The sequence below is a fragment of the Microcaecilia unicolor genome, chromosome 4 (genome assembly GCF_901765095.1).
Source record: "Microcaecilia unicolor chromosome 4, aMicUni1.1, whole genome shotgun sequence".
Lineage (NCBI taxonomy): Eukaryota > Metazoa > Chordata > Amphibia > Gymnophiona > Siphonopidae > Microcaecilia > Microcaecilia unicolor.
In genome coordinates, this window is record NC_044034.1 from 191636741 (window position 1) to 191651315 (window position 14575).

The following is a 14575-nucleotide window of genomic DNA, read 5'->3' on the forward strand; positions in this document are numbered from 1 at the left end:
TCCTTTGAAATAGGATTCCTTTGTGTTTATCCCATGCATGTTTGAATTCCATTACTGTTTTCATCTCCACCACCTCCCGCGGGAGGGCATTCCACATATCCACCACCCTCTCCATGAAAAACTACTTCCTGACATTAGTCCTGAGTCTGCCCCCTTCAACCTCAATTCATGTCCTGTAGTTCTACCGCTTTCCTGTCTCTGAAAAAGGTTCATTTGCAGATTAATACCTTTCAAATATTTGAACGTCTGTATCATGTCACCCCTGTTTCTCCTTTCCTCTAAGGTATACATGTTCAGGTCAGCAAGTCTCTCCTCCTAAGATTTGCAACGCAAATCCCATACCATTTTTGTAGCTTTTCCTTGCACTGTTTCCAGTCTTTTTACATCTTTAGCAAGATATGGCCTCCAAAACTGAACACAATACTCCAAGTGGGGCCTCACCAACGACTTGTAGAGGGGCATCAACACCTCCTTTCTTCTGCTGGTTATGCCCCTCTCTACGCAGCCTAGCATCCTTCTGGCCATGGCTGTCGCCTTGTCGCATTGTTTCTTCACCTTTAGATCCTCAGACACCAACACCCCAAGGTCTCTTTCCTGAGTCGAGCTAACTAATCTCTCCCCTCCCCAAGTGTATCACTCTACACTCCTTGGCATTAAATTTTAACTTAAATACAACACTTGTACTCTGAAATTGTCATAAAACAAATCCTTGATTTATTAATACATGATCATGTAGCAATTCATCCACTTTAGGTTACCAAAGCTCCCCTCCCAGATTCACAAGCGCTTCAGCATGCGCTCACATTCACCCTATTAGTCCATTCAACTCCTTCAAGCCACTAATTAATAGATATCCTTTAGCTAAAATACATAACAACTTGTTTAACCATGAAACAGTGTTTAGTCAAAAGATCTTAACAATTCGCCGTGAAACTTATCTTCACAACGATTTTCTTCAATGATGCATAAAGAAAAAGTTAATGTCACCACATTCCCCCTTGCTGGGTTATCCAGATTTCAAAACCATACAAGTGGCATCCATATAGTGCAAGTTCAACTGGTTCTGATGTCATTCCAGCTTTCAACCATGCTAGACTCTGTAGCTTGACTGGGGGAGATGCTCTGTGAAACCCATCCACAGCCTGCTATCAAGCATAGACTTTGTTCAATCTTGTTCCTCAATGCGAGACCGCATTTCGGTAATCCTTCATCAGGAGGAACTTATTCTCAAAACCTATATCAATAATAAATCACATCTAAACTCATGCATTTCCTACTGAAACCACATTGAAGTATCAAAGAATTTTTTATTTTATAAATATATTATATGGCTGCTTACTTTCAAGACTGCATTCTAAGCGGGGTGACCTTGGCACCGCCCCTAAATGTCAATAATTATCTTACGTCCTTACGAGGATTAAATACCCAGCCAACTCCACCCTCTATATAGGGTCCTCCCCTAGGTCCATTCCACTTCAAGATTAAGACCCCTAGGTGCCACTGTACCCCATGTAAAAATATATCGTTGTTCTATATTAAATAATTGGGTACTGACAACACCCCCTCTTTGTGGTGGAGCAACCTGGGCTAACACCAAGCATTTTAAATCCTCCAGCGTGTGCCCCTGATCGGTCCAATGGGCTACCAATGGAGTTTCCTTTTTCCGAATTCTAAGGTTGCTAGTGTGTTCTGCAAGCTTATGTTTAAGTTGTCTCTTAGTATGTCCTATGTAATATAATTGACATGGACAGAATATACAGTAGACAACACATTCACTTTTGCAAGAGGTGTTGCACTTCAAATAGAATTTACGTGTAGATCCTGGCATAATGATCCATTTTGTGGTAACCGAATATTTGCAGTAGATACAACTACCACATGGTACATGGTCTCGCACTGAGGAACAAGATTGAACAAAGTCTATGCTTGATAGCAGGCTGTGGATGGGTTTCACAGAGCACCTCCCCCAGTCAAGCTACAGAGTCTAGCATGGTTGAAAGCTGGAATGACATCAGAACCAGTTGAACTTGCACCCACTTGTATGGTTTTGAAATCTGGATAACCCAGCAAGGGGGGATGTGGTGACATTAACTTTTTCTTTTTGCATCATTGAAGAAATCGTTGTGAAGATATGTTTCTCTGCGAATTGTTAAGATCTTTTGGCTAAACATTGTTTCATGGTTAAACAAGGTGTTATGTGTTTTGGCTAAAGGATATCTATTAATTAGTGGCATGAAGGAGTTGAATGGACTAATAGGGTGCATGTGAGCGCATGCTGGAGCGCTTGTGAATCTGGGAGGGGAGCTTTGGTAACCTAAAGTGGACATTGAGCCTGCAAATAGGTGGGAAAATGTGGGGTACAAATGCAACAAATGTATTGCTACATCAGCCCTGGGCTCACAAGGACAATTGCACCATCTCTCACACTTGGGCACACCACTCTTCTCTTAATTCAGTCCACACTCATGACGAGCTGGAAGTGGGTTCAGGTTCCAGAATTGTGATCCGGGGGTTTGGGAGACACGCGCGCTCTCATGGGCCTCAATAAATACTCTTCAGGCAACAGTCTTCAGATAACTCAAACCCTTTATTCTTCAATTCACCAACATCAGCAGTTTCCTTATGATCCAACTCCAGGTAAACCCAAACTACATTCCAGTTCTTCTGTAGTTCTTCAGGGGACCTCCGTGCCACTTTTTCCTTCAGGGGTATTTACAAAGGCAAGTTTTCAGAGCATATATACAGTTCTCCTGTTATTCCTATCCTGAGGCAGCGTAACTCCCACTGCCCTGGTTCTCCTTCCTTCAGCAGAACTCAAATCTCTGCGGGCTCAGACCCTCCTCTGATCTGACCCTCTTCCAGTGGGAACCCCGCACTCTGGGTCCACCCTGGTCTTGGGATCAAGCTCTCCCTGGCTCACGGGCTGCGGTCTCTCCTATGCCTACCCGTTCAGTTGCCACTTCAGGAGCCGCAACCCCCTACTATAGCCAAAGGTCTCGCTCCTCATTTAGGATTTCCCTTTTACTCCTCCTGGTCTCTTGGCAGGGGACTGTCAGGCAGCCAAAGACCCCCTCGTGGGCGTAATTCCAGCTTTTATCCCATTAGTAACTCCTTCCTCTGCCATTTTCTGTCAAGGCATTCAGTTTCAAAACCACTCCCCATGGGCTGAGCCAGCTCCCACCTGGGGACATCTAGGTCACTTTCCCCAATGAATCTCAAGGGTGCCGTCCCTTCCCCCCAACCTAATAGGAGATTACACATTGATGGGGGAGAGTCTGTTTAACACTTCCAACAATCGTCACCTTTATTAGATTCCCAACTTTTTGAGTGTGGGGAAACCTTTTCAAAACTCAAATGTTGTAGGGACCCCAAACCTGTTGCAACCAGTTTTCTCCCCTCCTCCAGCCTCTTCTATTTAGTCTCGCCCCTGTAACCATTCCCCATCAGTATCTCTCCCTTTCCCCGCCGTCACTCTTTACCAGTCTCTTCCTCTCTCCCCCTCCCCCAGATGTTTCCATCAGTTTCTCTCACATAAGCCTCTTCCCACAAGACGTTCTCTCTCTTCATCTTGTCTCTCTCTTCTCAGCCCTTTGCCAGCAATATCTCTGTCAGTCCTCCTCCTCACTGCTCAGACTCACAAGCCCCTCCTCAGTAGTTTACCCCTCCCCAAGTTACAAACCCTATTCCAGCAGTCTCTTTCCATTTCAGTCCCACACCCAGCGACCATCTTTGTACTTCATATCCACAGGCCCTGCAAGTGAATTTTCAAGGAAAAGATCCTCACAGAGTTTTCCTTTGACAATCCTGAAGATGAAGGTACTTTAGAACCTGCAGACTTTACATGTGGGAATGTCAAAAATCATCCCTGGTGGTTTCCTGTCTCTTCCACCCCTCTGTCTTGATCTCTGGCAGCTGTCTCTTTCTCTACTCCCCATGATCCCTGGCGGACATTTCTTCCTACTGTTTCTGTGACACCTTTCTAAATGCCTTCCATCCTGCTCTGCCTCCATCTACTCTGGCTCCTTTCCAGGTACCTGTCCATGGCATCTTCCGGAGAAGCAGAGGAGTAGCTTAGAGGCCAGAGCAGCGGGCTGAGAACCAGAGGAGTCCAGTTTCAAATCCCGCTGCTGCTGCTTGTGATCATGGGCAAGTCACTTCTCCCTCCGTTGCCCTAGGTATAAGCTTAGATTGTAAACCTTTTTGATGCTGCTTTTAACTCCTAACCCTTATTCACTTGTTCAGAATCCTTATTTTATCATCCTCACTTTAATATTCCCTTATCTCTTGTTTGTCCTGTTTGTCTGTCCTAATTAGATTGTAAGCTCTGTTGAGCAGAGACTGTCTCTGTATATTCAAGTGTACAGCGCTGCGTACATCTAGTAGCGCTATAGAAATGATTAGTAGTAGTAGTAGTACATGATCATGTATTAATAAATCAAGGATTTGTTTTATGACAATTTCAGAGTACAAGTGTTGTATTTAATGTAAGGTTTGGTACTCTGTTTAAAGTTGTTATCCCCCTTATGTAATAGGTTATTACATTTTAACTGCCAGACCCTCGACCATTCTTCTAAGGTTCAGAGATCCCTTCTCATCATTTCTACTCCCTCTAGGGTATCCACTCTATTGGCTATTTTCATGTCATCCGCAAAAAGGCACACCTTTCCTTCCAACCCTTCAGCAATATCTCCCACAAATATATTAAACAGAATAGGCCCCAGCACCGACCCCTGAGGAACTCCACTGCTCACCTTCCTTTCCTCCGAGCAGATTCCATTTACCACCACCCTCTGCCACCTGTTGGTCAACTAGTTTCTTATCCATTTCACCACTTTCGGTCCTAAGTTCAACCCTTTCAGCTTATTCATGAGTCTTTTGTGGGGAACCATATCAAAGGCTTTGCTGAAGTCCAAGTAGATTACATCTAGCGCACGTCCTTCAACCAGTTCTTTTGTCACCCAGTCAAAGAAGTCAATAAGATTCGTTTGGCAGGATTTTCCTTCATGTTGCCTTGGGTCCTGTAACCTGTCGGCTTCTAGAAAGTTAACTATCCTTTCTTTCAGCAGCAACTCCATTATTTTTCCTACCACCGACGTGAGACTGATCAGGTCTGTAGTTTCCCACTTCTTCCCTGTCTCCACTTTTGTGAAGAGGAACCACATCTGCTCGTCTCCAATCCCGTGGAACCTCTCCCGTCTAGGACCTCCCTGAGCTCCCTCAGTATCCTGGGATGTATCCCATCCAGCCCCATAGCTTTGTCCACCTTCAGATTCTCAAGCTGTTTATAAACTCTTTCTTCCATAAATGGCGCAGTATCCACTCCATTCCCAGACATTCCCTCGGCAGCCAACCGCGGTCCTTCTCCAGGATTTTCCTCCATGAACACCGAAGAGAAATAATTGTTTAGCACGTTCGCTTTATCTTCATCACTCTCCACATAGCCATTCTCATTATCTTTCTGTCTCGCAATTCCATTCCTATCTTTTCTCCTTTCTCCAATATATCTGAAAAATGTCTTGTCACCTCTATTTACATCTTTAGCCATTTTAGCTTGTTAGTCAATTAAGTTGTGTGTGCAATTTGGCCATGTGGCCAAATTATTGCGCCAACTTAAGGCACCATTTCTGGAATTTGGGGGAATGTACGCCTGTATGAGGCACTATTTGTATGTGCATCTGGCACATTTTATATGGAAAGATGACCCCCCCCCCCTAGCAGTAGTACCACTACACTGCCACTAGGGATTGCCAGCATCATTTTGGATCACTCCTGCCCACCCCCTAGACCACTATGGATGAGTGGGGAGTTATGGAGGGGAGCAGAGAGGGGCCTTTTATACTTTTGGGGGGACCCTATGGGTTAGGGGACACATAGAAGTGTTACATTGGGGGGCACTATTATGGAGGAACTTGATGGGGGACTCATGAGTGGTACTATTTTCATTAGTACTGCCCCTTTAAGAGAAAGCCCAAAAGTATTAACTGATGGACTAATGCTGGTTGTGAAGTGGCTCACAAGCAGAGTTTGTCATTTGCTTTGGGAATCAGCAACCAGTAGTAACAGTGATACCGCTGCAAGTTGGTGACTTCCATGGTAAATCAAGGTGCAGTAAAAGTTCCCTTTTTACCACGTCATGATTGCATCCCCCCTTAATGTCTATTTACTTGTGACATGAAATAACCTGTGCTGACTAGTCTAAAGTTGGCATGGGGGGACTTCCTCTTCTCCAGACTATGGAGAAAAGAAAGTTCTTTCCCCCTCAATCCCCCAGCGCTCTAGTGTCTTTCCTCCCCACAAAGCTCTACCTCCTCCAAGCTCTAACCCCTCCATAATGATAAGGCAGATTTCTAGGTGGGTCAGGAGGTTGAAAGATTTGATACTTTTATATGGGAGTGATGGTTCTTTCTGATTGGTTGGGTGTGGGGGTATCAACTTTGTGTGGGGGGGGGGGGGGAAGTTGATGATACTTGGGATTGGTTGGGCACTTTCTCTTCTAAAGGGTTTGAGGGGATACGAATTCCCCCTAACTGACCTAAAGTATTGGTAATTTGGTAGATGATATAAAAGGGTTTTACATTTGTTATTATAAATACAAATCCTGTAACATAAAAAGCTCTTACTCATGCTCTTCATCTAATGTAATACATATTATTTAATGCAGAAAATGTTATGCCATATTGGCCAGATGTTAAAGACACAAATCAGTTCACAGATCAGCAAGTCAAGGTGACACTTCTGTAGGGAAACACTTTTCAGGATCAGAGCCCTGTATCAATGACCTTATGCTCGGAATACTAAAAGGAAATTTTAAAACAATCCAAGAACAGAAGACATTTGAGGTTAAAATGATAAGATACATTTTGCAACTATTAAGAAAAGACTTAACAATGATCTGGGTTTCCTAATCACTATAAACTATAAAATTATATTGCTTTGACACCTCCTGATCACCCATTCATTTCTCCCTCTGTTCTCCTTCCCACCCACCATGCCATTGGAATGCTTTTATGATTCATATGTATTCTAGTATTATCATCTTTTGCTCATACAGTCCTGAACTGAAGAAGGAGGTTCTGGCTTCTGAAAGCTAGTCAAAAAGGTACTAAGTTAGTCCAAAATTAAAAAGGTATTACCTTTTTTAGTTTTGTTTTTGTTTATTATAAATTAAGTAGTTGCAACTAGTCAAATTAAGAAATGAATATAATCCACTGTCCTTATATTCCATTTGACCTCCTTGGTTGTTCCTTTCAGGTCTCATATATGAAAATGAGGTGTGTGTTAAACCTTCTGAGTGCCCTTGTGACTACCATGGGGTTTCCTACCCAGTTGGCTCTATGGTGTATGATGCTTGCAACAACTGGTGAGTGATGTTCAGAACATCTGTACCAGGTTTTCAAATGTTTTAATTTTCTATAAGTCAGTAGTATGTGTTTTTTTTAGCATGCCTTTTGTGATCTTTCATTGGGAAATAGCTTGAATTCACAGTTTGTGCAAGTTGCTACTTGTCATTAAGGTTTTTGTTGTTGTAAAGATAATCCAATGAGGTCCTTCATAGTCTGACAAGTGAAAGTCATCTTGTTTCCATATTTAAAGGATTAATTAGATGGTAGGTTTGCTTGTGTAATGAACCTCATCTCTCTCTCTCTCTCTCTCTCTCTTTATATATATATATATAACTTTTGACCAGCTCAGTTCCTAGTTGTATATTACTAAAGTGAAATACACAGTTAGCATGGGATTTAGAGCATGCTAACTTTTAGCTCCAGCCTGTGTGAGATGGGAGAGGACTGGGCAGGGTAAGAGTGGACTAGGTATAGACTACACATTGCAAGATTGCATGGTAATTAGCATATGTTGTTCCTTTTGCAGTTAGTGTGGGTGAACTTAATGCCTCCTTAGAAGATGTTAAGTGCATCTGCATTAGTTGCGAATAAACTTAATGAAATGAAGGAACTTTTCCATGCGATAATGTAGGGTATATGCTGCAACAATTATTGCATATCCTTTTGAAAGCACCACATGTTAATTTTGGCAGTGAATGTGTAGTTAGTGGACAAAACTTCCTGCAGTTTAGTAAACTCTTACTTTTGAATCTCAATTTAACAGTGTATAGAAAAGAATATCATATGAGACAGTTACATTTGGTTAAACCCTATTTTCATGAATCTCATTGTACCCTTTTCGTCCAAATGCTGGTGTTATCCCATTTGGACTAAATTCTCTATATATTAGGCTGAGTACTAAATTGTTACATAAATTACAATTGATAAAAAACATGATGGTGCAACTGGTTTTTTGTCTCAAAAAATATGACAGTATTTCTGAATATTTTCGGAAACGTCATTGGCTCGGATGCATAATAACCTTCTACTAAAATTCCCAGTCTTAAAGGGTCTATGTTATAGGTCTTCCAGGCTGTTGCTATCTGGAATACACTTTCTTTAAATATCAGATTAGAGTTAAATTATATGAGATTGTGAAGGAAGTTGAAAACATTCTTATTTGATACATTTTAATGTGTTTAGTTTTTATTTTCTTATTTTATGCTGATGTAATTCCTCATATTATTGTTTGGGCTTCTTATGATGTTAACCGCCTTGAACTTCCTGCTGGGATTTGTGTGGTGTACAAGTTTTCTATTAGATTAGATTAGATTAGGTCTCTTAAAGAGCAATTCTATAATCTAGATTCCTGCCTTTATGCACCCTTTGCATGAGTAAATCTATAGAATACTAGCACTTAGGTATGTAAGTGTACACTTACCTATGAAAGTGCCAGCAGTGTACCAAAGTGCTCATTTGTAACAGCACACATAACCTACATAGAGTGTAAATACAAAGAGGGTATACACATGGTAGAACATGAGCAAGCTGTGGGCAGTGCTCCCACTAATACACGTACACCCAGATTCTATATATTTGCACCTAGATTTGGGTGGTCAAATTTGGGTGCACTGCTGAGATAATAGGATACTAACAACCAATTATTGGTATTAATTAGCACAAATTAGAATTTACATGAGCATCTGGCTGTGCACTATTTTATAACTCCCAGCACTGCAGAGTATAAATCCCATATCACGCAACTCAAAAGGGGGTGAGGCCATGGGAGGGGCATGGGCATGTCAGAGGCATTCAAAAATGTTGCACGCGTTGTTACTGAATAATGGGTCAGCATGCCCAACTTGGGTGCCAGCATTTACACCAGGTTTCAGAAGGCATAAGTCTGGTGAATGCCCTTTATAGAATCTCACTTAGCGCCAATCTTTTTTGGTGCCCATTCTTGAGCATCTAACAATTATGCCAGGTCTATGGCTATGTAACTACAGGTGTGTAAATGTTAAGAGTGCCAATTCCAGGTTACACTATCATTCCATAATAGATCCTCAGCAAGACTTGGAGCCCTAAATGGAAGCACCTATTTTTAGAGGTGCCCGCTTAGTGTAATGCCAGAGAGGTTATGAAGGAATTATTTTTGAGTTCTGAATAGTTTTGCAAAAACAGTGTGAAGTAAAGATCAGTAGTTTTAAATGATTGCATAAAGCAAAATGCTCAGATCTTAGTTATAGAGTTTAAAATTCTGCAATAAGCGAACTGTCCATCATTCCTATTTGTGATTTTATTTTAGAATGATTGATGTCATGTTGCAAGCAGCAGCACTCTCATTGCTCATGAAATTTTCAGTATCTCAAACTTAACATCAGTGACTCATACAGAGATGATAAAAATTACACTGGGGGAAACTGCCTGATATATCATAACACATCCCTGTAAGATGAATACTAGAGGCCAAATATGCAATTAAAGAATGTGGACCACTGCATTTGCACAACAGATATTTAATTTGCATAGTTATTTCTATACCTGTTATGCATGGATGGATATGTTTAATAGATCTTTGGAGATAGGAAAGGTTGCAGGTGTCAGGTCCTCGAGGCAGAACCAGAATACATGAGCCCTTGGCCCACTACCGAGGAGCAGCAGGCAAGACCACCCTGGAACTGGATACATGGAAGGACTGGGCTGGACCTCTGGACTGGAGTCGAGATTGAGGCAGGCAAGTGGAACCGGCAGAACAGGAACAGCTTCACCTGCACTTGGCCACCGTTCCCCTGGAGTTGAGCTCCAGCGTGCGGGTGGCCGGCAGGACTTGCAGGACGAGGCCGGAACTGGAGATCCAGAGGACCCACCCTGGGTCAGGGAACACGAGGAAGCTAGACTAACTACTAGACTCAGACTGAAAGCTGCTGCGCTGCCACTAGCAAGGAACACAAGACAGACCAGGGAGACAAGACGAACAAAAGCATAACAGGAGCAAGGACTAGGGCACACAGCAAGCTAGGCAGCATGGGGTTCAGGGAATACCCACAGGGTAAACCCACTAGCTAGGGAGAGGCAGGATACAGGATAAACACCCAGGAAATACACACTAGCTAGACAGAGACAGGAATCAGGATGTACACTCAGGAAAAACGCCCTAGCTAGGCAGAAGCAGGGTTCAGGATATACCCTCAGGATATACAAGCAGGGTTCAGGATAGGCACTCAGGGTAAACACCCTAGCTAGACAGAGGCAGGGTTCAGGATAGGCACTCAGGGTAAACGCCCTAGCTAGGCAGAAGCAGGGTTCGACAGGAACCGGCAGAGGTCAGGGCTGGCAGCAAGCGAGGAAAGTCAGGAACAAGCAGGAGTCAAACTCGTCAGGCAAACAGAAGGAGTAACCAGGAACTAACAGAGTCTTAGGGCTGGCAGCAGGCAGAAGAGTATATTGGGGTTCAGGCAATAGTCAGAGACAGGCAGCAAGCAGGGAGTATCGGGGTTCAGGCAATAGTCAGAGGTAGGCAGCAGACAATAGAATACACCAGGAACTAGCAGAGTCAGGCTGAAGCTACCAACTCCCACCACAAACCGAGGGAGAGTGGCTGAAGGCTTCAGGCTCCAAACACAGAGCAAGGGAGTAGAAGGACAAGCAGTCCACAGACACAGAGTAGCAGGGCCGAGCCCCCCACAGAAGGACTAGCAGTCCACAGACACAAACAGAAGGGCAGAGCCCACACAGAAGGACTAGCAGTCCACAGACACAAAGAGAAGCTGGGCCAGAACCCAGAGAAAGGCTAAGCAGTAGTGCAGCAGAACACTAACTAACCTGACCTGGCCTAAAGGCATAACACCATGCAAAGGCCCTGAATGCTAGCACAGCACTTCCTTATGAAGGCCCTCACTGATGATGTCACCTGCACAGGACAGGAGCAGGAAACACACTCACACCAAGGGGAGGCTGGGAACACATAGGAAGTGAACACACAGGAAAGACAAGCAGAAGCCATATTGCAAACTAGCACAGAGTAGACGGCAGCCATCTTAGATGCTGGCTCCCCAGAGAGGCATAGCCCACACAGGTGAGGTCTAGTGAAGTAATCAGCACACAGAGCCAGAGACAGACAGAAGACAGCACAGAGGCTGACCCCCAGAAACAAGGTAAGGCTGAGGGTGGTCACGGCCACAGACGTGACAGCAGAGATTGGAGAAAAAAGTTGCAAACCACAGGCCTCTTTGATGTCAAATGTAATGAAGATTCTACTGAAGGAAAGGATAATGAACTATCTATAATTCAGTGGGTTACAGTATCCAAGTCAGCATGGCTTAACCAGAAGCAAATTGTGTCAAATGGGTAACTAAAGCATGTTAGCTGTATTGTATTTTTATTTATTTATTTATTAGGATTTATTTACCGCCTTTTTGAAGGAATTCACTCAAGGCGGTGTATGATAAGAATAGATCAACCATGAGCAATAGGCATTTACAGAAGTCAAAATATTTAAATAACAATACAAAGTATGGCATAGTATACTACTTACAATGACAACACAATACATAATAGAACATTATAATTGATAGTGAAGGGTAAAGCAAGATGGAACAAATAGATAGGTAAGAGAGTAGGAAGAGTTGGAAAGTAAGGTGACTGATTTAAAGAAAGTTGCACATGAGGTCAGAGAGATGGTTGAATATTATCTCAGCTAGGGTAGGAGTGGATAAATATGTCCTGCCCAAGTCACTCCTTGTGTGTGTGAGTGAGACTAACACTTTAGTTACTTCTTCCATTAAAGGCCTGGTTGAACAGCCAAGCTTTCACTTGCTTCCTGAAATAGATATAGTCTTCTGTTAAGCGGAGCGCTTCAGGCAGCGCATTCCAGAGTGTGGGGGCTACTCCGGAGAAAGGTTGCTTGCGGGTATCACATCTTGTCTTTTGGAGAGGGTGTGGTAAGTGATAGCCCTTGAAAGGACCTAAGTGTCCTTGATGGTGTGTGGAGGATCATCCTATTCTTCAGGTACTCAGGGCCATTTCCTTTCAGGGCCTTGAAGATCAGACATAGAGTTTTAAATTTAGCCCTGTATTGTACTGGTAGCCAATTAAGTTTTTACAAAAATGGTGTGATGTGGTCACGTCACTTGCAACCTTCTATGAGTCTTGCTGCTGCATTCTGAATCAACTGGAGCTGGTGCAGTCTCTTTGTAGTCAGACCATTGTATAGTGCATTGCAGTAATCCAGTCTTGATGTTATCATGGCATGCAGAACTGGGATAAGATTTCCCTTCTCGATGTAAGAGAGGCAGCGTAGCTGTCGCAAATAGTAGAAGCAGCTCTTGAAGGTTGCTTGGATTTGGGGAATCAGAGTAAGTGTTGAATCTAACTGTATTCCAAGGTTCCTGACTTGTGATTTGAGGGGGAGTTTGTACTTCCCAAAAGGGATTTTGATGTCAGGTATATAGCCGCATGTTAGGTACCCAGAGAAGCTCGGTTTTACTTGCGTTCAAGCAGAGTTTGTTGTGTTTAGCTCATTCTTGAATTGATGTTAGACAGTTAATCAGTTTATTCAAGGCTGTGGGTAAGTCAGGTTCAATGGGTATGAGTAGCGGCACATCATCTGCATAGATGTAGAACTGAGTGTCCATTGACCGGATCAGCTCAGCTAGTGGTTTGAAGTAGATATTGAACAGAATAGGTGACAGTATCGATCCTTGTGGTACCCCACAGGTCAGTGTCCATGGTGGTGATGAGTTGTTGCTAAACATTATGGACTGTTGCCTGTCTGATAGATAGGATCTGAACCAGGCAAGTACTGTTGCATTGATACCTATGCTAGCATGATATCATGATCCAAAGTGTCAAAAGCTGTTGAGAAATCTAGCGGTACTAACATCGAGGCAAATCCCTTGTCTCTGTTTCTGTGAAGATCATCTAGTAGGGATACGAGGATCGTTTCTGTTCCATAACCGGGTCTGAATCCAGATTGACATGGACCTAGCCAGTTTCTGTCTTCTAGCCAATCATTAAGTTTTCTGTTTTAAGTGATGCTGTTTTCTCTAAGGTCTTGGCTAAGTGTGTATTCCAGATGTCAATGTGTTCTGACACTGTAGTTGCCATTTCATCCACATGTGGATAGTCCAGCATAGGAGCCAACTTTTCAAAATTATTGGGGGTGCTAAGCCCAATGGAAATGACCCCTCCCTGGACACATACAAGGAATTTTCTCAATATTGGGGGTGCTCAAGCACCCACAGCACCCACAGAGTCGGCTCCAATGGCCTCTAGGAAATTCTCAGAGGTCAGCTTTTTTTTGTCTCTGATCTTCTTCTAAACTCTGGGAGGTGCCATTTGTTTCAGGTGATAACTTAGGGAGAATTTAATTAGAAAATGGTCTGACCATGATAGGGGTGTTATTTCAATACTGTTATCCCAGAATTCTGGAATGTCCACCCCTTTGTATGGGTCTAGTATGTGACCCTTTTTGTGGGTTGAAGAGTTTTTCACCTGTGTAAATCCTAGTGCTGTCATCGTGTCCATAAAGGCAGCCATGGTGGTATCTGGGGTTTCAATGTGTAGATTGAAGCCTTCCATGATCACCAGCCTAGGGTCACTTGAGTAATCAGGACTAGGAGTTCTTGCACAGATACTGTGTTGTTATGAGGTGCTCGGTATATCATGAGCAGCCAGATTGGTTTCTCCTCTTCGAGTTGGATTAGAAGAGATTCTGATTCATGTAGCTGGGGGGTGGATATTCTGTGTAGTTTGATTGTATCCTGATATCCTTGGATGGTCCAATTGATGCAGGTTGCTGTAGTCTTTTTCTTTGTGGTCCCGGAGAAGGGATAGATGCAAATATAGATCCAGCTCTGATCACAGGGCATGAGGAGAGTTATTTGTAATGTGAGGGGAAGATAAAATTTCCTTTCTACAGCCAAAATAAATGATTGTATTATCTGATACTGTATTTCCTGGTTATACCCAGAATCTTTATTGTTATCCACATAGAACCGCAAGGTCAATAGCGGATTATAAGAGATAAATATTGTTATGCACAGGCAGCTCCTTGTGACTCTGGGCAAGTCACTTAACCCTCCATTGCCCCATGTAAGCTGCATTGAGCCTGCCATGAGTGGGAAAGCGCGGGGTACAAATGTAACAAAAAAAAAATCTGGTTTACTTGGATTTCAGCAAAGCCTTTAATACTATCCTAAATAGAGGCTCATGAGCAGATTGAGCAGCCTGGTGTTGAGTCCCAAGATGGTGAA

At 43.1% G+C, this 14575-nt stretch overlaps 1 protein-coding gene across 1 annotated transcript in view; it reads left to right on the forward strand.

The window, feature by feature from the left end:
• Nucleotides 1–14575, forward strand: part of OTOG (otogelin) — a 706015-nt gene that overhangs the window by 178060 nt on the left and 513380 nt on the right. Inside the window, 1 exon segment of the mRNA XM_030202446.1 lies at nucleotides 7252–7360. Within this exon segment, the coding sequence (XP_030058306.1) occupies nucleotides 7252–7360 (109 nt within the window).